Genomic DNA, 22,992 nt, shown 5'->3' on the forward strand with positions numbered 1-22,992 from the left:
TACTTAAAAGAAAACGTGCTCTCATAAGAACATCGAATGTGTGTTGAGGCTTAAAGCCGACCGACTAAAGAAGAATGGTGTAAATAAGAATGAGATGACAGACAACTATATAAGACGTATATTGTAAACTATTCGACGCGTGTAACAACAAAAATGATAAGTGTGTCGCACCAGTTGCTGCTTAACGATTTGTTTAGGTGTGTGTGTATGTGTGTTGTATACTTCACCACGGGAATATAGCAGAGGTTGTATATTCGTGAACCGTTCAAGCATATACCGAGTCGAGAGCAATAGATAGGAAGAAGGGAGATCACTTAAGAACAATTCGTTGTCCGAAGCAGACGTACAACCATATTTCAGACTTCTTTAATTTTTTCAGTGTAATTTTATTCGTCGCAATTTTTAATTGAAGTGAATTACATATAACTCGTCATTTTTTCATTCATACAAGGTAAATGTTATTGAAAGTAGTTACATGTGGCACAGATTAGTTTAATTTCGTTTAATATGTGTGTGTATGACACTTTTTCAATGGAATGTAACATTCTTTGGTGTTTATATTTTAAGAACGTGGCAATAGTTTGGAAATAAAATGAAACTATCGTCGTACACTATTGAATCATCACGTTGTTTTCACAATTGGATTGAATTGCTTTTTCTTATTCCATGTGCTATTTTAATACTTATTTATGTGCTACTATATACATTGAACCGGTTATACATATTTTTTCATTCTTAAGGATGCAAATAAATCAATGTTTTTATTTGCGCACTTAGTTGAATTTGAGTTTTGTAGCCATTCCGGAACGACGGAAAGATATTTTATTGAACGTTTTCATTTTTTGCATGTGAATTTCATATGGATTAATCGATTCGTCTACAAAAGTGGTCCAGACATATTTTTTTGCATTTAAAACCTCCTGTTAAAATCGCATAAAAGAGGTCATTGTACTGGCTTATGTTCTTGTAATTTTTTGTTTATCTCGTTTTCCATCGCAGGAAAGACACCATAAACAATAGGCATGTGTATATGTATATACAAAAATGCTTTCCAGTGTATCCACGTTGTATTTATTGGAAGTGTTTGCTTTCAGCATACGACGTTTCCTTCAATGACATGCGTACAACCGCATTTTGACTGAATATACAGTCTTTTGAGAGACGGTGCATACGATTCGACAGACTAGTTATTTTAAATTTAGATTTACGTTGCAGAGAAAAGTATTGCTTTGACGATTGAGATTTCAACGTCTGTTGAAAATAAATAACTGGGAATTTTGTTTACGTTTATATGTAGTAGACGTCATTTCAGTGTTGTAAGAATTATCTAATTTTTTTAATTGTATTTCAGAAACTGACGCAATAAAAAAAAAATGTCGAAGAATATGAATAAACACGGGCAGTTGTGTGCCGACAAAAAATGCTCATTTCAACCATGGAAACCGCACACTCATCGTACTCAGTAAGTTTGAACGTATTATTATTTTTTAAATAATGCGATAACATGTTTTTGAAAAGAAAAAAATCACATTTCGATTTTTTCTTTATGGTTTCATCGGTATATAGAAAAAATCGAAATGTATTTTTTTGGCATGGAATTTTTTTGAGGCGTGCATGATAAGAAATGTCGACAAAATTTTCAAAACATCAGGTTTTGGTATTTTATTCGCTATTTGCCATTTTCTAAAATTGTTTTCCAGCATTACATTGCATATTGAGTGAATTCAACGAATTGAACGAATATTTCAACATTTATTTTAATTAAATCAAACTACGGGACTGATTTGAGTGAATAAAAGGAGCAAATCTAATGTATCACTATTGGGATTACCAGACGATCATGATAAATGATGCTGGTAAACATATTTACGGATTTTTTATGACTTTCGACGAAAATGTTTAAAAAAAAGTATCTTTCGACAAGTTTATTCGTCTTTATCACATTTTGAATGACGGATGTGATTACGGAGGAATTTTTTTAATGACGTCATAATTTTTTTTTTTCGTAGCAACAGTGTAGTTTGATTAATTTATTCAATGGCCCAAAAAACATATTTTTGCTCTCAGAATGCCCATACTTCCAATTTAATTCAATAATATAAAATAAACATATTCAATATCATTTTGTACAGCGTAATAAATAGGGCAAATGTCATGTTTCGCGATGAATCTTATTTATATAGCAAAAAACCGAACAGTCACGTTCGTTATTTTTTCGTTCAAATGCAAAAAAATACGACTAATTATCGTGGAAGTAGGCGATAATACAACACCTCGCCCGTGTAGTGAAAAACGATAAGCCGTGATTATTTAATTTTTTTGCAGTTTTTTTTTGTCTTGTTTAATCGCCTGCGATTTTATGCATAAATGAAAATTATATGTGATTCACGTTTTTTCATACATTTTTTGTTCGAACTTTTTCATGCGTTTTTTTTTTGTTTGATTCCTCTTATAGCGGAAACGAGAAGAGAGTCTACTCAAACATTTTACATGCTATCGGAAGTACACCGCTCGTAAAATTGAATAAAATTCCCAAGTCATATGGATTGGAATGCGATGTTTGTAAGTATAAATAAATGACCAGTGTTTCATATATCGCTATCAGTATCCGTAAGATAACTGAGAGGGATATATTCAGCTAGATATGACACTGTCCAAATTAGACCCTGGAGATAGTAAGCGTGTCTAATGCAATTTTGACACTCATATCTGGATGAATATATCCCTCTCAGTTATCTTACGGATACTGATAGCGATATATGAAACACTGTAAATGACAATAAATCCATTAATTTGACATTTTATTGAATTGACATCATTCATTTTTCCATAGACGTCAAAGTGGAATTCTTCAATCCAGGCGGTTCGATCAAAGATCGTATCGGTTTCCGTATGGTTGAAGATGCCGAAGAGCAGGGTCTATTGACACCAGGCTGCACCATCATTGAACCAACATCTGGAAATACTGGAATTGGTTTGGCCATGGCAGCTGCTGTAAAGGGTTACAAGTGTATCATTGTTATGCCGGAGAAAATGTCGGACGAAAAAGTGGCAGCATTGAAAGTACTTGGCGCCCAAATCATTCGTACTCGAACCGAAGCCGCCCACGATGATCCGGACGGTTTGATTGAAGTGGCAAAAAAATTGAATAAGGAAATACCAAACTCAATTATCTTGGATCAATATGCTAATCCCGGCAATCCATTGGCTCATTATGATGGAACTGCTGAAGAAATTTTGAATCAATGCGATGGCGTGGTTGATATGTGCGTTGTTGGAACTGGTACTGGCGGTAGTGCAACCGGTATCAGCTACAAATTGAAGGTAAACACAAAAGCACGATAAAAAAATATGATAATGTCTACTAATTGTGTCAATGTTTTTCTCATTTTGAAGGAACAATGCAAAGATTGCATTATTGTTGCTGCTGATCCGGAAGGATCCATTCTTGCATTACCTGAGAACTTGAATAAAAGTGATGTGACTTTTTATGAGGTAATGATTTCACAGTTAAGTCTAATTCCTTTTTTTCAATAACATTTGCTTCAAAATATAAATTGTCTTCCATATAGGTCGAGGGTATTGGATATGATTTTATCCCAAATGTATGCCACCGCGAACACATCGACCATTGGGTTAAAACGAATGATCAAGTTGCTTTGAGTATGATTCGTCGTTTGATTCGTGAAGAAGGTATTTTGTCGGGTGGTAGTAGCGGTTCGGCACTTTACGCCGCAATGCAGGCAGCCAAGGAACTAAAAAAAGGACAAAAGTGTGTCGTTATTTTGCCCGATGGCATTCGAAACTATATGACAAAATTTGTGACCGATAATTGGATGGAGGCAAGAGGATTTAAAGAAATTGTCAACGAACACAATCATTGGTGGTGGAATCACAAAACGTCCGAACTCAAAGTTCCACATGTCAAATCGATTGAATTGAACGCAACATGCAAAGAGGCTTTGGTGTTTTTGAGATCGAATGGATTGGATCGTGCACCGGTTGTGAACAGTGACGGGTAATTAAAAATTTCTTTTTTTTGAGACGAGTTTAATTTTGAATAATTTTTTTTCTTATTCTTCAAATGGCAGCCAATTGGAAGGTTTTTTGAACCTTAAGCACTTGACGAAAAAAGTTGTGAGCCAGAACTTTCAACTTGGCGATACAATTGACCGAGCACTGTTCAAGCAGTTCAGACGTGTAACACCAGACACCGTCTTGGGTTTGGTATCGCGAATTTTGGAAACCGATGAATTTGTTGCCGTTATCGACGAAGCTGACCGTCCAATCGGTGTTATCTCGCATCTGGATCTGTTGGATTTCGTTGCAAATGATGCAAGTGCAGCCCAAACAGTGGTAGGCGTTGCGTCGAAAAAGTTGTTAAACGGCACCGTTTCACCACTTCCAAATGGAGTTCATACAAATGGATATGCCAACTGTCATTCAAACGGACACTCAAATGGTCATGCAGAAAAGACCACCAACGGCTAATAGTATTGATTGAAAGGAAACACAAATGTTTTTTGTTTACTTAAGATCGATATCGTGTCGTCACGTTTATATTTACGTATAATTATCTAGTTTAAAATTAATCATTACACATTTGTAAAATGTTTTAAATCGAATATTAATATGATGTCTAAGCTGCATTTATTCTGATGTCTATTTCGATGCTGCTTAACAATCTGTGTATAGACCTGTTTGCTTTAGAAAAGAACAAAATTCCATGGCGAAATTTGGATTGTTTATAAAATAGTATTTATTAATGTCGAGTTAACTGATGTTTAGTAACACTGCATTTGGATGACACGCTCTTCGGTAGCGACCTTCCGCGATTTCCATACAAATTCACAGACAGCTATAACGCAAGCAACACCCATACCACCCATCAACACCACAAATACACCACCCACATTTGCCAGACCCAACTCATTTGCCGTCGAACTTGATTTGGATGTATCGTCCTTTAATTTAAAAAAAAAATCAATTATTATTGGTTTAATTCACAGACACTTTGTAACATTTTTTTATAACCATAGAATGAATAAATCACTTACTCTACATGAACCACCACCACGTTTCTCTTTCCACCAGCGAGTCTTTAAAATATGTAATCTTCCTTCTTCTTGTAGCTTCAACACGGCACTGTTCATCATCGTTCGATATGGCGAATCTTGAAATTGAAATTAAATTGATGCATGAAAAGTAGACAAAAAACTCGACAGTCGACTATAACTTACTTTGTCTCATTGCGATGCCATAACCCTTTGAATCGAGCATACCACCAATTTGAGTTAATTCACAATTGCGTTCAATAACATACTCAATCGATGTTGATTCCATTAAGAATGCATAACTTCCTAGAATTTCAAATGCCAAAAATCAACGACATGCGTATAAAAAATGTTGTCTGTATCACCAAGTAAAAATACCTTTGCCTTTGGTAGTTCGTTCAACTCCTTCTGTATTGCTTTGTGCGAAGACGCTTGGTTTTGATGACTCCATAAAAGACCACATGCGTTGATATGTTGAGAAATTGGAATTTCGGAAAAATGACGCCGTCGAACCGCCGTTAAGTACACCATATTTGATTTTCGTCTGTTTTGCCAGATCTTCGGCGCTTTCAATTGGCGAATCCATTCGTTCTATTAAACAAAGTGGTTATTTGAATTTGCGCAAATTATTGCCAATTTTATGTTTTCCATAAAAACTGCATTTCACATACCAACAGTAAGAAAAGCAGCCAAATTTGCAGTATACGATGAAATCATAATCAGCGTAAAAAACCACCACATCCCGGCAACCATTCGTGTGGAAACGGCTCTGAAATTTATTTTATTGAAACAGTGCCAACAATTAATGACGAAAACTTAAAAGCTGAAAATCACTTAAGTAATGGAATGATATCGATTTTTTTTTTTTAAATTGTATACACATACTTTGGCAGAAAGTCGCATCCCTGCTGCATAAGCGAACCGATTGCGAACCACATACAATTCATCAGTGTAAATTGTGTGTCCGATTTTTCCGGATGTTGGCTATTGGACCATTCGTATGGTGTGAATCGAGCAAGAATGAATAGCAAAACAGAGACACCAAGGTATGCTGTTGCCATGTATATCCAAACGTCTGAAATTTAAAACACCATTTAATATTGCTCTCAAATAATTACGAATAAAAAATTGTATACCCAAAGAAAGCGGCGATAAAAATGAAAAAAGATTCGGTGGTTGTTTTACTGGCTTTCGATACAGTACTGATATACCGAGATTCATAAACTGAAAGTAAAATTATGCGATATTATCTATATTATATTAATGATGAGTTTCTTGAGAAGAGAAATACTTACTGGCATTGTAAAATCAACGACCTGTTCCCGTTCATATGTGATAGTCAAGTCTCCGATGGCCAAATCTGCTCTTTGTTCGAGTAATTCTCGTACCATTCCATCCCATTCGCCAGTTAGTTTGTTTATACTGCCATACCGTCCGTCGGGTACCAAACGGAATGTAAAATTAAATCCAAGTATCATCGATATTTCACGGATCAAGTCAATTGCATATCCTTCAAATTGATTATTTCCCGTTAGCTTGGCTGCCGAATCTTTTCTCATCACATACGGATCACTCTGTTAAATCGAAAGTTATTCAATAAAGATCATTCAAACAAAACTGTCTCAAAACTCACCAAGAGTGCGGTCACAACCAACGTTTTATTTTTCAAATTGTCCACCATATCCTGTTGCTGCTCTTTGAATGAACGTGTAAAATTAACCCCTTGCGTTGAATTCCAATCTCCGACCTTTCGTATACCTAAGGGGAGAATCACAAAAGAAAATAATCGAATTAATTTGAAATAATCGTAAAACAATCAATAATAATTAATGAGCAATTCTTTAGTTGCCCCTTTTGTATACCATTCGCACTCAATTCGATGATGTCCAAAAGGAAATCCGTTCGAAATCCTTGATTGTCAAACTTGATTAAATTTGTTAAACCTTTCATTTCAACCTGAAACAATTTCATCGAACATTATTTACGATTTGGCTCTAAAAACATAAAAAAAATTATGATAAAATACATACGATTTTCATGTAGTTGATTAAACTGTATCCGTGCGGCCAAGTATCTTGTCCGTCGCATGAAAGCGGTTGAATATCAATTTGTTGACTCGTATCCAAGTCATGCAGAGCTTTGGCGAACAAATGAACTGCATCGTAAATTAACGCAGTTTCAGATTTTATAACTGTATCATTTCGCTGTAAACAAAAAAGCACAACCCGACACGAATAGACGTGCAGAAAAAAAAGTTAGTTGCACAAAGATAATGGAACGGAAAAAGAATTGGCATCGTACCTGAAAAGCACGTTCGTTCGGCTTTTTATCGGATCGCAGTTCTAACTGAGACCATTCAGCAACCGTTTTGCGAACATTGTAATTATCGGGGTCGACAAGACGAAATGCGGTTATATTGGTGCCGGAATATTTAAACTCATCCAGATCGATAGTTTGCAAGTCCTGAAGAGTCATCGTTAGAAAATGAAATCGGAAAGTTATGTAAGAGAATAAAGCGTTTCACATGAATGGAAGCATTGTATTGAAACCGGAAATTGGATTCAAACAGCAAAAAAAAAAAGAAAAACAATGGATCGAATGTTGAAAGCATACCAGTGATGTAATTAAGTAAGAATGATAGTCGCTCATCATGCCAATTTGTTGGGATTGTTTGAGCACATTATAAATTTTCTCCGTGCTACAGGCAAGAACAATATGCGCCACGCCGGAATTTTTTATTTGTTTCAGCAAAGGCCTGCAAATAAAAAAGAATATTCTTTTATAAATAAAAAACGGTTCACTGTTCGCTTCTAATGCAATTAACTACTACCGATAGTCGTTGGTATCTGGAAGTTGTCGAATAGTGGTCGGATACTCGGTGCGTCGTTGTGCTTTAAGAAGCTCTTGTAATCGCAAAAGGCTATCATTTGACTCATAAATGATTGTAAAATGCTTCCATCCCCAAAATTCAACTATATCGTATAATGCCTAAGAATTGATAAGAATAAATGTTCCATTAAAGTAGAATTTGTTCAGGCATTGCTATGAAATTTTCCAATTTACCCTTGACAATACGCTGGGATGCGGATACAAGTTAACGAGACAGTTTTCACGTCGAATGCGATAGTCCCACCGCATTTCTAAGTGTGGAATTTCCATCGTATCACAAATGCTTTGAACATGACGGCTTATGGAATTCGATGAGGGTCCAAAAATTGAGCTAACGCCCTGTCGCAACAAGTGACATACTATCCATCAAGTATGCAAAAAATAAAAACCACATTTACATACATTATTCATTAATTGAATTTGAATTCGCTTGCATCGAAATTGAACATTAAAAATAAAAAAAAATATAAAAGTTGATTGATTACCTCGTTTGGATGCATGAAAACTGTCTTCATCCGACGAGACGCGTTCAATTTGTGCCGATAATTTTGATCGGGGTAAAATCGTTTTGTCTAAATTGATTTTTTCAACGGCATAACGGAATGCGAGCTCTTGATCAATGTCACCATTATGGAATAGTCCACCTGATTTAAAATGCAAAACACATATGATTTATATTGGATTATCATTATTTTATCATGTTTGAATGGTATGCACGACACGGCTAGAACAGTGATGCGCGTTGCTATAGACAACAACAACAAAATGATAACACTCACCAATGCGAATGATGTCGGGAAGCGAATTGACGGGCACCAGACAAAATGCTATCAAAACTAGATGGACAAATGGTGATATATTCACCATCTTCAATGAATTTTCATTCAATTTGTGTGTCTGTATGAAAATAATTGCAAAACACTATTCATCGAAATGGACGACAAAAGGTATAAAAATGATTTCAAAATTCCATTCAAAAATTGAATGGAAATTGTACTTTTTGTGCTGGTTGCTCGACTGGATGTTTGTATCCTACTGTCATTTTTTATGCAATAAAGTTGTGATGCAAAAAAAGGGAGAATCGTGTGTTTACACGAGAGAAGCTTGGATGCTGTAGACACACACATACATCTACATATTGAAAAGCGAATACCAAAGCACACTAATCAAATTATGTGCCATATATTAGTGTAGAACGAACAAGGACCACCAGAGGTTTATCGTGAAATGAAAATATTATTTGTATTTGTGCGTGTGTTGAAGGGGAATGATTTAAAGAGCGGTTGTTATCAAACAACGAGATATTACGGGTGAAAAGCGAGATGCCACTTGATGCGGAGAATAAAAACAGTGCGCAACATGTATGCGCAGATTGACACATATACCATTGCTTTTCCCAATCATTGTACGCTGTGAGTGTGTGGTGGAGTGAACTTATTCTTTATTTGCAATGATTTTGCTGATGATGACGATGATGATGGTGGTGATGATGATGATGATGATGATGACGATGAATGATGGCTGTGAATCCGTATGAAGCACAATTTACTCTTCGCTTGGATTTTTCACACCTTCTCGTTAACAGTATTTGGGAATTCATTTCAAACAGACAAATGGCAGAGAAAGTATTCAATACCCATTCAAAGAAATTTGAAATGATGACCTTTTTGCAACTGACCAACCCCATTTCCGTTATCAACTATTTTCCGCAATTTTGTTGATTCCACCCGACAAATAGACAAACGCCACTCTCATGAACATCAAATACTTTTGCTCGTGCTCTCACCTCTCTCATGCACAAATACATTTGATATGCAAATAAACAAACCAGCACAAGTTTATGACGAACAAGCACTTTTTTCAGGCCCAAAAAAATAAATATTCAAATGGAGAGATAATTCATGAGCCAACTTCAAATAAGGCTGACTGGGTTCGGCTAACGCGGTCGAAAATGTAAGGTAAAAGATTAAAAGGCTCACAAATTGGTATTGCTGCATTCAAAACACGAACAAATTTGTTTTGCATAACAATCAAGCGATAATAGCTCATCTCGTTTCTTTACTCTCTCTCTCACACACACTTTCTATCTGTGCAATTCTATTCATCCCTTTACCCCCATCTTTAAATGCCCTGACTGTGTATTACTTGTTTATTCTTGCCTCCTTTCACCCGAAACCTCATTTGAATTTGTGATAAAATGGAACGAAACTTAAATTGTCCAATGATTTTCATATTTTTGGTTTCTAACATTTTATATGCCATCCATTGTCCAACGGCAATCTTTTTTTTTGTAACACCATATATGGTCATGAATTTGAAAAAAACGTCATGCATTTCGGTTGTCTTCTCAAAGCAGTGCTTTTTTCGATGCTCGTCGCTTTTTTCGCTTCGAATCCGGCCAAAATGGATTTTTTCGGTGAGCAAAATAGCAGCAACGGTACACACAAATAACCACGACGACGTTATGAACGATATTAAATAACCAGGCCACTTTGCTAGCCCTTTTTTCCATTGTAAATCGGATTCATTTTGCGTTTGTATGTGCAGAGCTGCTCAATTTTCGTTAGTTAACCAATCTTATGGGGTACTCACGTTGTACTCGACGGTTTCTTTGTTTCATCTTTTCGTTCTTTCGCATTTTTTTCCTCGTTTCGTGTGGTTGTCAAAATGAATTCAGGCTCCGCAAAAAATGGAGAAAAATATCTCTCGTCAATCTAGATTGTTTTCGATTCGTTGGGGCAGTTTAAGCAATTTTTAGCAACAAAATGAAACCAAAAAAAAATTGCATGAAATAACGAAAAGAGCGATTGAAATTCCATCATCCGAAAAAATTTTGATTTAATTGAATCGCATTCCGTGAATTGTCTTTCTGCATAGAATTATTGTAACCATTTGCATTCGCACGATAGTTACCGAAAACAATTTTTAAGAGTTCAAATAGTAAATTGAAAATGCAAATGGCCAACGATTTGAATTATTTGCCAGTGGCATTTGTAAATGCTTCAACGAAAATGCGTTCACTTCACTCCAATTTCGACTTAAACTGATTTTCGTACCCTTTCATTCCTTTGATTTTGTTGAATTTGTTGTCTGTTTGTGATAAGCGTTGTTCCATCTTATAAATGTTGTTTGAGACTCTTTACAGATCGTTTGATGTGTTCGTGTGCAAAATGGAATAGTAATCGATTACAGTCTCTACTTCTCAGTTCAATACCCAATAGAATCAATTTCCAAAATGCTTACAATTCATCATTGAATTTCGATTTATTTCTCTTCTGTTAGCTATTTTTTGGATGTAACTCAATGCCGGTATCAATTTCTCCAATGCGGAAACGTGTTGGTGCGATAAAAAAAAGAAGCAAGTGTCAACATGGACATACCGAGATTACAGACAGTTCCATGATGCCAATGATGTTGTAATTTTGATTTTGTGCCAACTTTCTTTTATTTACTTGCACATTGTTGTCAACGTTGTCGTTTTCAGTCTCTCACTCCCAAAAGCAATTCCATTTTGCTTGTTCAGCAAATGTACGAATTGTTCGTTTCAAAATATTTGCTACTTCGTTTCGATTTTACCTTTGGCGAAAAGATAAGTACTTTTTTCGTCATTTACAACTGAACAAATAAGTATGTGCAACTTTTTTTGTACATGAAAACTGCAAACATTTTATTTTCAACTGATTTTGAATCATTTTGCCAAATAAATATCAGCTTCACAGAATAATTTTTACTGTTTACGAACAAAAACAACAAATAACTCAGAAACACATATATTTCTTTTTATCATTTATTATTATTGAAAAGCCATACATTATGACCCAGAGAATGGATGATGGATATTTGTTGAATTCATGATTTATTGTTTAACTTTACTTGTTCCATTGTAACCAATGGTCGATCAAACGAAATCATAGATGATTGGGTTAGAATGAAAACCCGTCTTGAATAAAAACCAATAAAAGTTGACCAAAACAATTATTTTGAACGCGGTTGTGTATAAAAAACGTTGTGTTCCAGATTTTTATTTCATTCCAGCTCATTCATATATAAAATTCAATAAATTGTCCGTAATATTCCACATTATGATCGTTTTGTGCATTCTCTATTCATCATATCATCATTCAAAATGCGGGCTTCTCTTTCTTTCAGCTCTTCAATTTGTTTACGAACTTTAATAATTTCCCCCAAAATTTGGCGTGCGCTTTGTTCCGTTTTGCTTTTGCCCTCAATGATACCTATTTAATTGCAACAGTTCAATTTCATTTAAATATCAATATAAAATTTCGCATAAAAGGACTCACTCGGCATTTTCTCGATTTTCCCAAAATAAATCGATGGATTACAATTCTTGCCTTGAAGATAGCACTACTTTGAATAATAAATGGATGCCAAAGGCTCGGTTTGTACGAAAGGTTCTTTTTGGTTAAATACGGTTTTAAAGCTATTTAAAAAAAAAAGCAAATGCGAATGCGGAGAGATTGTGGTAAGCTTCGAGACTGTCGTACAAATGCGATGAGACTATGGCAACCAAGTGTGGTGCAAACGTATATAATACAACTGTTTTTGCTGTTCACGCGAAAAATGTCGATGTTTGATGATGAATAATGTTCATCGATTGTACATAATATGATTTGGTTTGAGTTGTACGCCATGTGAAAATGTTTATATTCATTTCAATAAACATCATCGATTAAGGCGTAATTTTTTTCTCTCTATTTTCGATTGAAATGTATTTATTTCATTGTTGAAACATACGAAATTACACATGAGTATTGAAATTGACAATGAGTCATGTCATTTTTTGGAAACTGATTGTAATTTATTTGCGTCAAATTCGTAAACAAAAAAATCGTTCGGTGAATTCGTTTTATTTTCTGACTGCAAAAGAAAATGAACGTAACGATAATGTTCAATGCTGAAAGTGGGAATAATATGCCATTGTAAAAGGTGAATAATACTCGAGCAAAAGTCTTCATTTGGAATGTAATAAAAAAAGTTTTTTTTACGACCAACTAAAATTGCTCAAAATGACGGAAATAAATCCGTGACGAAGCAACTTCTTGAACATAGTTGGAGATAATTTAGTTTTATTTTCAAAGTTTTTAGTTTAAACTTACATTCTCGATATGATTTCCGGAAAATGTTTTTGAACTCATTCAAATCTAATGGAATTGAATGACAATGGCAGTCAGTGCTCGTCATCTTAAACATTCATTTTCAATTAGATGAAATTTATTTACCCAAAAACTTTTCGCGATTTGCCCAAAGCTAACAAAGGAACGAAACATTTTTCACAGTTTCTACGACAATGAAACCATGATCTAAGTCAAGAAATATATTTATGACAAGCAGTTTTCTTTGTTATCTCATTATGTATGATATTTAGCAGAGAAAATATTGACTCAAGACAGTTGCTTGAACAATGAATTTCTTATTATGCATCACTTCTTTCTTCTGACTAACTTCGTCTGCTTAATATTCATAGTGATATTTAACATTTGCTGTCACAAATTATAACATGTCTGATACAGAGTTTTGCCTTTTTTCACTTTCGGTCCGTTATTGCTGATGCTGCTATTGTTGTTGATGTTTGAGTACACAGTTTTGTTTGCGATATGCTTATCGAATTAATCAAAATGAATTAGCTTTCTTCGTACCAAATTATAATTAGAACAAAAGTTTATTATTTCACTTTAGTTGCGCAATATATCGTGTAACAAAAATCCATTTTTTCTGTTCTTTTATTTAACTTTTTGGAGTAATAGCTTTCAAGACAAGATTAGCGTCAATTGATGTGCGCTGTTGGTTTTTTTTTTGTTTTCTTTGAGAGAATAAAAGAAAACAGCGAGTGAAATAGATAGATTAAAAAGATTTTTGCTTTTCTGCTGACCAACATGAATTGAATACTTGGCAGACGACGAATCTTATTACAAATTCTCTGTGTTTGATATATTAGCATAACAAACAAATTTGGATCTAAGTAAATTTTGTGTTCTTCTGCAGGAAAATGTTGTTCAAACGCCACTGTGATGCTAAAAAGTCTTTTACAATAGATAACATTGTTCCTTCAAGCAATAAAACGCCCATTGTGTTATACATATCAAACACTTGTAGCGGATGTCTTATCGCCTTCGGCGCCGCTTGTTAAAAATCAAAGTCAGCCACAAATCACATTTCAAACAGCTTTATTTGATAATCAAATTATGACAGATTTTTCACACCGTTAATTCTCATTAGCAAAAGAAATATTCAGCTTAAAAGCTATCGATATTGAACTTTATCCAATTTGGCATCCAATTTAGCTTTTAAATCAGCTTCAATTCGTTGTAATCGCCCGATTTGATTTCGAATATACACGAGTTCAACCAAGGACGATGAAAATCGTTGTAATGGAAGATGTGGGCTTTGCGAGGGATCCATTTCCTTTTCTTGATAAGATTTATCCATTGAATCTAAAAAAAAAAACAACAACAGTGAACAATTAATTAAATCTACACATCTCAAAAATCTGTACCTGACATCTTTTGCTGATTTTGAAGAGTATTGATTTTAAGAGCGAATTTGTTGAACAATCTGGTGAGTAGGTGGGTATTACTTTCGACAGAATTGGACTACTTAATCAACAAATAACAGCAATTGAATGGTGAACTTGCTCTCAAGATGATCGCATAATTACTCATCATTTCTCGTGTAAACACAGCGGATATTTGGATTTTTTGGAAATTGAACGACAATTATTGCGTCGATAAAGAGAGCTCGTACCGTGTTTTGCCGCGTTTTAGTATGATAAATACGACTCAATTCCATTTGTGTTTATGTTTTTGATGTCTGTTTTTGTTTGGTTTCGGACAGTAATAATCCGAAATTAATACAGAAATTGATGTCGCAAGCAATTTCATTATTTTATATGGTAGCATAAACAAATGCATTATCTCAGATTTTCATTTATTTACCTACATACATTTGTCCGTCTTAAAAGCGAAAATAGGAACACATTGAGACAATGGCATATGCTTGAACAAACAAAAAATAGGCGCGCCAAATGTGGCAATTAAGTTTTTTTCTCTTCGGTTTACTTCATGAAAATAGAACCATTCCATATCGAAGAAAATCACATCAGCATAGAAGAAACCAAAAAAACGGTTTTAAATCGGTCGTTCGTGCAAGAAAACACTTTCAGTTGATAAAAGCAATAATATGAAAGTTGCGCTGTTGGCACAAATAGAACGAATAAAAATGAGATTTTTACTGCATAAATAGAGAAAGAGAGAGAGAGAGAGCAAGAAGACACGCAGAGAAAGTCAAGTGTGTCGCAATGATAAATTATTTGCAATGTCAGATATGGTAACATTAGATAGGATGGCCGATGCATAAATTCATTAGAATTAGCCAGATTAAGTCAACGCGCGCGAGCGCAGCCATGAAAATTAATTATTTTCCACGGAAAAAATCAACTAAAAGCAGCAAGACGTCATCGTCGTTGTCGCACGAGAAAAATTCACTCTAAACTCTTTTGAGATGTTCACAATGTTGGACGTATGCATGGTGCCAATTTAAAGATCTAATGAAAATAATATCATTTCAACCGACCCAATTAATAGCCTTCTGGTTGAAATAAATTCACCCCAGAGAAGTGTGTCTGCTAGTCGAATGTTTTATATTTGTGTGGTTGTTGCTTCCAAAGCCGTAAAATGAGAAACAAATGTTTATTTGTCTGTCGCACGAAAGATATGGTCGAAGTTTTCGCATTTGCCATGGTATTTTTATGGAAATTTCGATTAGGATGGACAAAATAGAGATATAAAAGTTGGCAGAATATAACAAATATCCATTTTGACATCAACATATGTCTTGTCTGCTGTATTTTTTTATAATCCAAAGAGTCGACACATAAATACGATTGTCGCAACATCAAAGTGTGAAATGTGATTCGAAAAATATCACATCAAAACAACACACAAAGACAGAAAAACCATTCAAATAAAATAACACAAAATGGGTGCATGTGAGTTCGCGTAAATGGAATGCATAAAAACTCATTCAAAATACCTCTAACACGACATCGAAATTTTTCTTTGATGACAGTCGCATTCTAATTTTAGCATACACATCACACACACTTTTTTTTATCACCAAAAAAGTGCTATGCTTTTTTTCCTGGATGAAATGGAAGTGTGCTCGTGCCAAAATTCCATACAAATGTCAACAATCATTTGATTTCAGCAAGAAAAACACCGAGCAAAAGCTGTTTCTCCACTTAAAGCACCTTATTATGAAAAAAAGTCGTTCCATAAATAATGTTCACACGCTTGCCAAACACCCATGCATATAAAAACAACCAATTCAACAGCCATACTTTTTTCTAGCAATCTCTGAAGAGCGAGAATACGACAATGAATATTCCTTTGAAATTTGTGCTTCTTTCATTTGTTCTGTTTTTGAGTTCTTTATTATTCACAAGAATAAAAGTGAAATTGCGGATAAAAGAGAGAGAGATATAGGAAGAGTGTATGAGAGAAAATCCACAAGCAAATTTGCAACACTCTTTTTGTGTGTGTGTGTGTGTTCGTCAATTTGAAAATTTCATGCCAATGACATATACATACAATTGATTTGGCTACAATATGAAAGCGGCATCCTAATTTCGTTGGCTGGCACTTTTTCGGTTAAAAATCTCGTGTGAGAGATGGTGTAACAGCACTTATTTTTTGAATTAAACTTTTCATCGTGTTTTGCTCCAGATGTACGAAATGTTGTTAAATTTCACAATTGACGTGCATATCATCTGGATTTTATTATCAAATTACATCAGCCTTCATATAAATTTTCCTCAACCTCCATTTCACACATACTGACACAAACACGCATAACCTCGACAAAAAAATTTGTTTATTAAATTAGCAACGCTAAATTAAATACGCTACACACAGTAAAAAAAAGGCATACCAACGTTGAAAAGTGTTGAGCCGTCACACAAAGTAATGAGTGTACAGCAATATTTCCGTCAGAAATCTGTGTATGACGAAAGGTTTTTCTCGCCGTTTGGTAGATTGCAAACGGAATTGGGATTTTGGTTTGGATGGAACAATATTCTTATATATCCGACAATGGGGCGGATAAAATTAAAAAGCAACATTCAACACACTGTGAATGTGTGCAAAAAGTTATGCCACTCATATGAGACACGGAGGACTTGTGATTTGATTACATGAAATATGATGAGTATAATGAAGACGATGAATGGGAGAGGAAAAAAAGATTTCATTCATTTGTTGTCACGGGAAACAAAGGCAAACAATTGCCGTCAACACATTCGATTGTGGCTACATGGTGCTCTGGATATGTGGGATCGTTTGCCATTCAAATGGAATGGCCTGTTGTGTGTCGCACATAATATTGTGTGAACAAAACATTTGGCCTGCATAGTGTGTGTGATTGAAGCTGTGTATCAATGTCGCTTCGAGCATTGTTTTATTTATCAAGCTTACATGAATGCGTTAATTCGCATGCAATGTCAAATTGGCGGAAAATGTGATAAGCATTTTTTTTTCACAAATATGAATAAAAAATGTGTGCCAACGGTAAAATAAGGACATTCTTGATTATAAAATGTAATAAAAAATTATATTGCCACGAGGCACAAATGGAAATTTCGTTTTTCTCGCCCTCTCTCTCTGTCGCTCTTATACTCATACTTTTTTCTCAATCTCTTTCTCTCTCACTCTCCCAAAATGAATTTAATATGACGACTTTAACAAGGTTAAACACACAAACAGGAGATTGCTATTCACCTCTCACGCGTCTGAATTGAAGCCGATGAAGAAAAACACGCGGCAACATCAACAATAATGTTATTACATATAATTAAATATTTCAAGAATAACCACTCGATTCGGTAAATTCGATGCGGTCTGCGATTCAAGTAGCTGAAGTGTACAATACCTTTATACACTCAAGTACATGTAGTCTCAAAGAAACCTTTCATAATAATCATGCTCATTTGTTTGTTTCTATGGTTTTTAATTACAAACATGATGCTGAGGTGCAGGCGTCTCAATGAAAAACGTCTTCCATTTTTCATTTCGGTAATTTTCAGTTTTTGTGCAGTAGAAGCAGCAGCAGTGGCTGCAATGCATGTCAAGCGCATGACACTAATTAGAAAGTCATCAGGCATTCTTTGCTATCAAGTATTGCTGGAGTTGGAAATTCATAATAAACGACCCGGAGAAAGAGACCGACAGAGAGAGAGAGAGAGCAAATGAAAGAAATTAACGAACTGACATTCGTTGCAGATTTTCTGCACGTAAACGCAAAAAACGGCGAATCGTGCAACATTAAACCGATTACACCCTTGCAATGCAATAAAAAAAGTGTTGCATGGAATGAGCGCCGTAAAATGTTGAAAATCGAAATATTTTTATTGGTTTGATTTTTATGGTTCGCTTGCTTTAAATTGGATTCATTCCAGATTGATCTTGAAACTGGATGCACAATCACACGCTCACCACTCAGATAGCGTTCGCTTCGGTTATCATCAAGCCGATTTTATGATAATATTGCCGTCTTTGTTGCTTGCGTTGTCTGCAACCATCATGGATAATCGTGAAATTAAAATGAAATAATAAAGCCCGAATAAAAAATTGTATTTTCTTCGTCTTCTCTCTCTCTCTCTCTCTCTCTCTCTCTCTCTCTCTCTCTCTCTCTCACGTTGATGCTCAAAAGTGAAAAGGTGACATTTTCTCTATCACCAACCTCTTGAGTCCGTTGTATGCGCGAGGAAGATAATAAATGTATACATTAAATGGCATAACGACGGCTGACTTCCGAATTCGTGAAATTTGTGTGGTGGAACCCATGCAATTCGGATTTTATTTCGTTGGAAAGTGGCTGGTGTGCAAGATTTTATATTTTTATGTGGTGGCGAAACGAACGACACAAGCGAATAAAATAAACGTATTTTATGTATATGGTGACATTCAACGAAGCGATTATTTGTTATTTACCACACACAGATTGAATTTTGTATATTCCCATTTGTACGGCAGCATTTCTTATATAATGTAATGGACAACGGATATGCACGCGCACTAACTGCACCACATCAAACGTAAGAGAAATGATTTTTTTAACAATCTTCAAAATGAAAATAGATTGAGTAACCCCTTTCTTTAAAAAAAAAATCAACAATTTTGTCCACGTTCATCGCACCGTTATGCTTCGTTCGGAAAAGTCGTTTATTGTAGACAACAACAATGGCCAATTCTTTATATTGTCTATGTGAGTCTGTGCTTCAAGTTCCATTGCCAAGCAGAGCGTAAATGTCGAGGATGTTTCCATGGATTTTCTTTTTAAATTACATTATTAATATTTGATTTGGATGCGATGTTGTAATTTTGCGACGATGACATCAACCGTTCATGAAAATTAAATTTAAATCCGTACACGGGTACAAGATTAATTTTCTAATTTGTTGTTTGAGTATATATTTTCATTTTTATCTAATCCACTTTTTAATAACAATTTCGAATAATATTTAATCTCAAGCTTAAAATTTCAAATAAACATGGGGTCAATCACGAAATTCTAGTGTATCTAGTTTTTAATAAGATTTCACTAGAAAACTAGAAAATTCTAGTGCGTGAAGTTGGCTCTCAGTAGTTTTTCATATAAATTATATGGCCTTTGGTGTGAAGTTGGCTTCGTTTGTGACGTCATTATTCGCACTAGATTTACTAGTTTTTCTAGTATTTACTAGCGTGATTCGCCCCATGCAAATAAATATAGATTTGTGTGTTTGTGTTTTTTTTTTAGAAAATTGAGAATTAATTTAGAGCAAATATGAATATTTCGTTTAAATTTTTGGTTCGAAATAAAGAACTTGACACAATTTCAATAAATGATGACAATAAATAAATGGTTAGAAACAAAATACAATAAAAAAATAAGTATAAATACATGTAATAGTCATATATGCCAAGTGTATTTTTTCTTCACTTATTGGCGATTTTCGATGGTACAGCTAATTTGGATGCAGTGATTGTTTTGCGTGGAGCCGTTCCGGTTGCAATCGACGGAGTACCACTTGTAACTTTGGCCGTAGTTATGGTTCGACGTGAAACTAGCGCTGGGCGTTTTACTGATGTTGATGGGGTCGTTGTCGGCGTTGCCGATAAAAGTGTTGTTTTGGCTGATGCAGCCATGCTACTAATACGGCTACTAATTGACGCTGTTTTACGAACCAATGCAACTTTTGATAGTGCCGCTGCACCACCAACTGGTGTTGCCGTCGTACGGGGCATGGCACTACTATTTAATCGTGACACTGCAGGTGATGCGACGGTTTTTGTGGACAAACGGCTAACACCAATGCTTGCACGACGATTTAATACTTCTGGACGTGCTGAAAATAAATCAAAAAAATATTTGATATGGTTAAATGTTCGATTCAAGTTGGTTTGTACATTTTAACTGGATAATTAAGTTACCGTTAGCAGTGACTTGCAATGTATTTCGACTATTTAACATTCGGGACACTTGTGGTTGACTAATAGTACGCTTGCGAATGCCATCACTCGACAATGATGCTTTTTTCACCGACATCATACCATTTTCAGCTGCTGTAATATCATGTGTCAAGTTTTTGGTGATGTTTGATTTCATTGACAACAATGCGTGATCGATGGATTGACGTGCTTTCATCAAGTGCTGTAGAATAAAAAAATAAATTCAATTTTTTTCCCTCTCGTCTCAATGAACCAGTTTTAAACACTCACATCGACAACGTTAGCCTCACGCTCAAATGACAGGGAGATATTTTCGCTGCTGTGCGGACTCGATGTGAATGGGCTCTTTGGACTGCCAAATGCTTCTGTGTTTACAGTTTCATTTAATGCTGTTGTTTGGTCTGAGACAGTCACTTTTGGTACGGTATCGTTGTTTAAAGCCTTTGAAAGACAATCGAATTTGATTTGAGTTGAAGAAACGAAATCTATTAAATGAAAAGTAAACGAAAATTACCGCTGATTCAGTTGGAGTTACATTCATCGAACTCATCGGCGTAATTAAATTCAAATCATCAACGTTTATATCACCGCTGCCGTTGCCAACATTGTCGTTGCCAGCATTACCACCCTTTTCATTAGCCAAAACCGATGAGATGTTTGTGTTCTCGATAGTTCGCAGAATGCTAAATTTCAAATGAAACATACAATGGTAATTAATTTAGAAATTGGCACAACATATACATACAAACCTTTTCATATCCACATCCATTGCAGCATCATTTGTATCGAGTGCTTGTGTGTTATTCTTATATTGATTCAATAGCACTTGTGTCAAAACATTTGTTAGCGCAATTGATTTCGTTGACAACATCGGTAGCAAATTTGACGATGCATCGTGATCAATTTGCGAATCGGGATTCTGAAGGAATAAATATTGATTTCGATTTGGTAATTTTCTTTCATTTTTATCTCTCTCGTTTGGTTTTCTTCAAATTTGCGCGTGCAATTGACAACGACAACGACAACGAGAAAAAACAAACACTTACAATCAATGAAGTTATGGAACGTCTTTGGTTGACAAATGAGCCGCTGCTCTGAACTTCCCAAAATGAATTTTGCTCATCGTTTGCTTCACGTTTTGGACATGAGCATGCAATCATTCTCGATGGTGAATCGGGCGCTTGAGTTGTATGTGCTTGTGTGTCGACGGCTGTTGTTGGCGTTGTGGTTGTCGATGAAGCAGCTGTTGTTGTTTCACAATCATTGAATCGCAACGATAAATTCGATACGATTTTCGATTTACTGCATGAAATTTCCACATTGATGTAGTGCTGCTGGTCAGTTGCAGCAATAGAAGCAGTCGATGCATTACCATCGGTACGAACGGAATTTGCTGTTGCCGATGATGCAGTCCCATTTTCATTTGATTTTTTATGCCAACAACGAGCATCATCGTAATCAATTGATTCTAAACGAAATCCAATCGACTTTAAAAGCAGCGTCAATTCTCTAACATCCATTGTCAGCAACTGTGTGTGTGTGTGTGATCGAGCGAAAAACAACGGTTTGATATTTTTTATTATTCCAGAAAGAATGAAGAACATATTTTTTTCATTGAAATTCAACATGATCAATATGAAAGCAAAAATTCCATGAAAAATGAACGACAGATTACCTTGGATTTCGGTGAATTTTTTACAGACCGTTCAATGTCGGGCGCCATTGTGCAAATACAAGAACACAAAAACAATAAACTTCAATCAAAACGGATAAATATACAATCGGTTGAATGTTTAAAATATGCAACAAATATTTTTTTTCTTTTTAAACAAACAATAATCAACAAAAATTAAACAAAACTAAACGATTCGACATAAAATGAAATTCATAATTCACTGATTCTTGTTTTTCTTCATTCGTCTGAGATATGTTTCACCGACGCATGACCGACGACAAAATACTGACTAATCGTAATATAAGAGTTTCGATAATGATACTCTCTAACGGAATTTATGCGTGTTTTTTTTTTCTTTCTCTCTTTCTTTGTTTCATACTTTGCATTACATTTGTTTTGCTGCATTCGGTCAATTTTATGTGTCGCACTTCATCAGTTGTGTACAAGTGTCATTTGTATGTGTGCGGGTCTCATTCGGTTTTCGATTGTATGCAAATCACTCTGCCAAATGTTTATGTATAATGAGTTTTGTGTTTCGTTCTATTAAAATTCCTCTCTCAATCATCGTATGAAATCAAAGCGAACGAGAATGAAATAAAACAAACGCACAAATATTTTTGCCATATTTTTCACATCCGAATCGTGACCAAGACACTAAAATAGCTATTTGTTGCATACATTTTACATTATTCAGATTGACATCGAGTTATTTATCGTACAAAATTTTGTTTTCGTGACGTTCAATGATTTGGTGGCTTATTCACTGCCATGTCTGCACGGATGACAGCAACCGCACATACACGCTCACATTTACCCAAACAAAAGAGTTTAGCGTGTTGTATGGATTTGTATGCATTGTGTTTGGAAACTT

At 35.1% G+C, this 22,992-nt stretch overlaps 3 protein-coding genes across 6 annotated transcripts; 1 reads left to right on the forward strand and 2 right to left on the reverse strand.

Annotated features, from left to right (window-relative positions):
• Nucleotides 1-145: 145 nt before the first annotated feature.
• On the forward strand, nucleotides 146-5,067 carry LOC116341901 (cystathionine beta-synthase-like). 4 transcript variants are annotated; one of them, XM_031769242.1, is made up of 7 exons: nucleotides 146-451; nucleotides 1,352-1,462; nucleotides 2,456-2,562; nucleotides 2,834-3,324; nucleotides 3,397-3,495; nucleotides 3,573-4,018; nucleotides 4,092-5,067. In XM_031769242.1, exons 2-7 carry the CDS (start codon nucleotides 1,374-1,376, stop codon nucleotides 4,489-4,491), a joined length of 1,632 nt encoding a protein of 543 aa, XP_031625102.1. In that variant the 5' UTR covers nucleotides 146-451; nucleotides 1,352-1,373; the 3' UTR covers nucleotides 4,492-5,067. The 4 variants fall into 4 exon arrangements, with proteins under 4 accessions (XP_031625102.1, XP_031625105.1, XP_031625104.1 ...); XM_031769245.1 differs by lacking the exon at nucleotides 146-451 and adding an exon at nucleotides 1,046-1,164; XM_031769244.1 differs by lacking the exon at nucleotides 146-451 and adding an exon at nucleotides 1,165-1,249.
• On the reverse strand, nucleotides 4,552-8,965 carry LOC116341900 (glutamate receptor ionotropic, kainate 2). The gene is made up of 17 exons (XM_031769241.1): nucleotides 8,723-8,965; nucleotides 8,429-8,587; nucleotides 8,118-8,302; nucleotides 7,885-8,042; nucleotides 7,668-7,809; nucleotides 7,356-7,517; nucleotides 7,085-7,258; nucleotides 6,917-7,010; nucleotides 6,688-6,812; nucleotides 6,350-6,628; nucleotides 6,191-6,278; nucleotides 5,940-6,129; nucleotides 5,726-5,823; nucleotides 5,433-5,645; nucleotides 5,241-5,360; nucleotides 5,058-5,173; nucleotides 4,552-4,964 (listed from the first exon to the last, which is right to left on the reverse strand). The coding sequence occupies exons 1-17, from the start codon at nucleotides 8,808-8,810 to the stop codon at nucleotides 4,785-4,787; spliced, it is 2,571 nt and encodes an 856-aa protein (XP_031625101.1). The 5' UTR covers nucleotides 8,811-8,965; the 3' UTR covers nucleotides 4,552-4,784.
• Nucleotides 8,966-19,705: 10,740 nt separating this feature from the next.
• Nucleotides 19,706-22,395, reverse strand: LOC116342015 (mucin-5AC-like). The gene is made up of 7 exons (XM_031769480.1): nucleotides 22,122-22,395; nucleotides 21,493-21,975; nucleotides 21,196-21,365; nucleotides 20,961-21,129; nucleotides 20,717-20,887; nucleotides 20,429-20,648; nucleotides 19,706-20,343 (listed from the first exon to the last, which is right to left on the reverse strand). The coding sequence occupies exons 1-7, from the start codon at nucleotides 22,167-22,169 to the stop codon at nucleotides 19,934-19,936; spliced, it is 1,671 nt and encodes a 556-aa protein (XP_031625340.1). The 5' UTR covers nucleotides 22,170-22,395; the 3' UTR covers nucleotides 19,706-19,933.
• Between the last annotated feature and the right edge of the window lie 597 nt (nucleotides 22,396-22,992).

This window comes from Contarinia nasturtii, unplaced genomic scaffold, assembly GCF_009176525.2.
Source record: "Contarinia nasturtii isolate CC-2019 unplaced genomic scaffold, AAFC_CNas_1.1 Cnas_scaffold_810, whole genome shotgun sequence".
NCBI lineage: Eukaryota > Metazoa > Arthropoda > Insecta > Diptera > Cecidomyiidae > Contarinia > Contarinia nasturtii.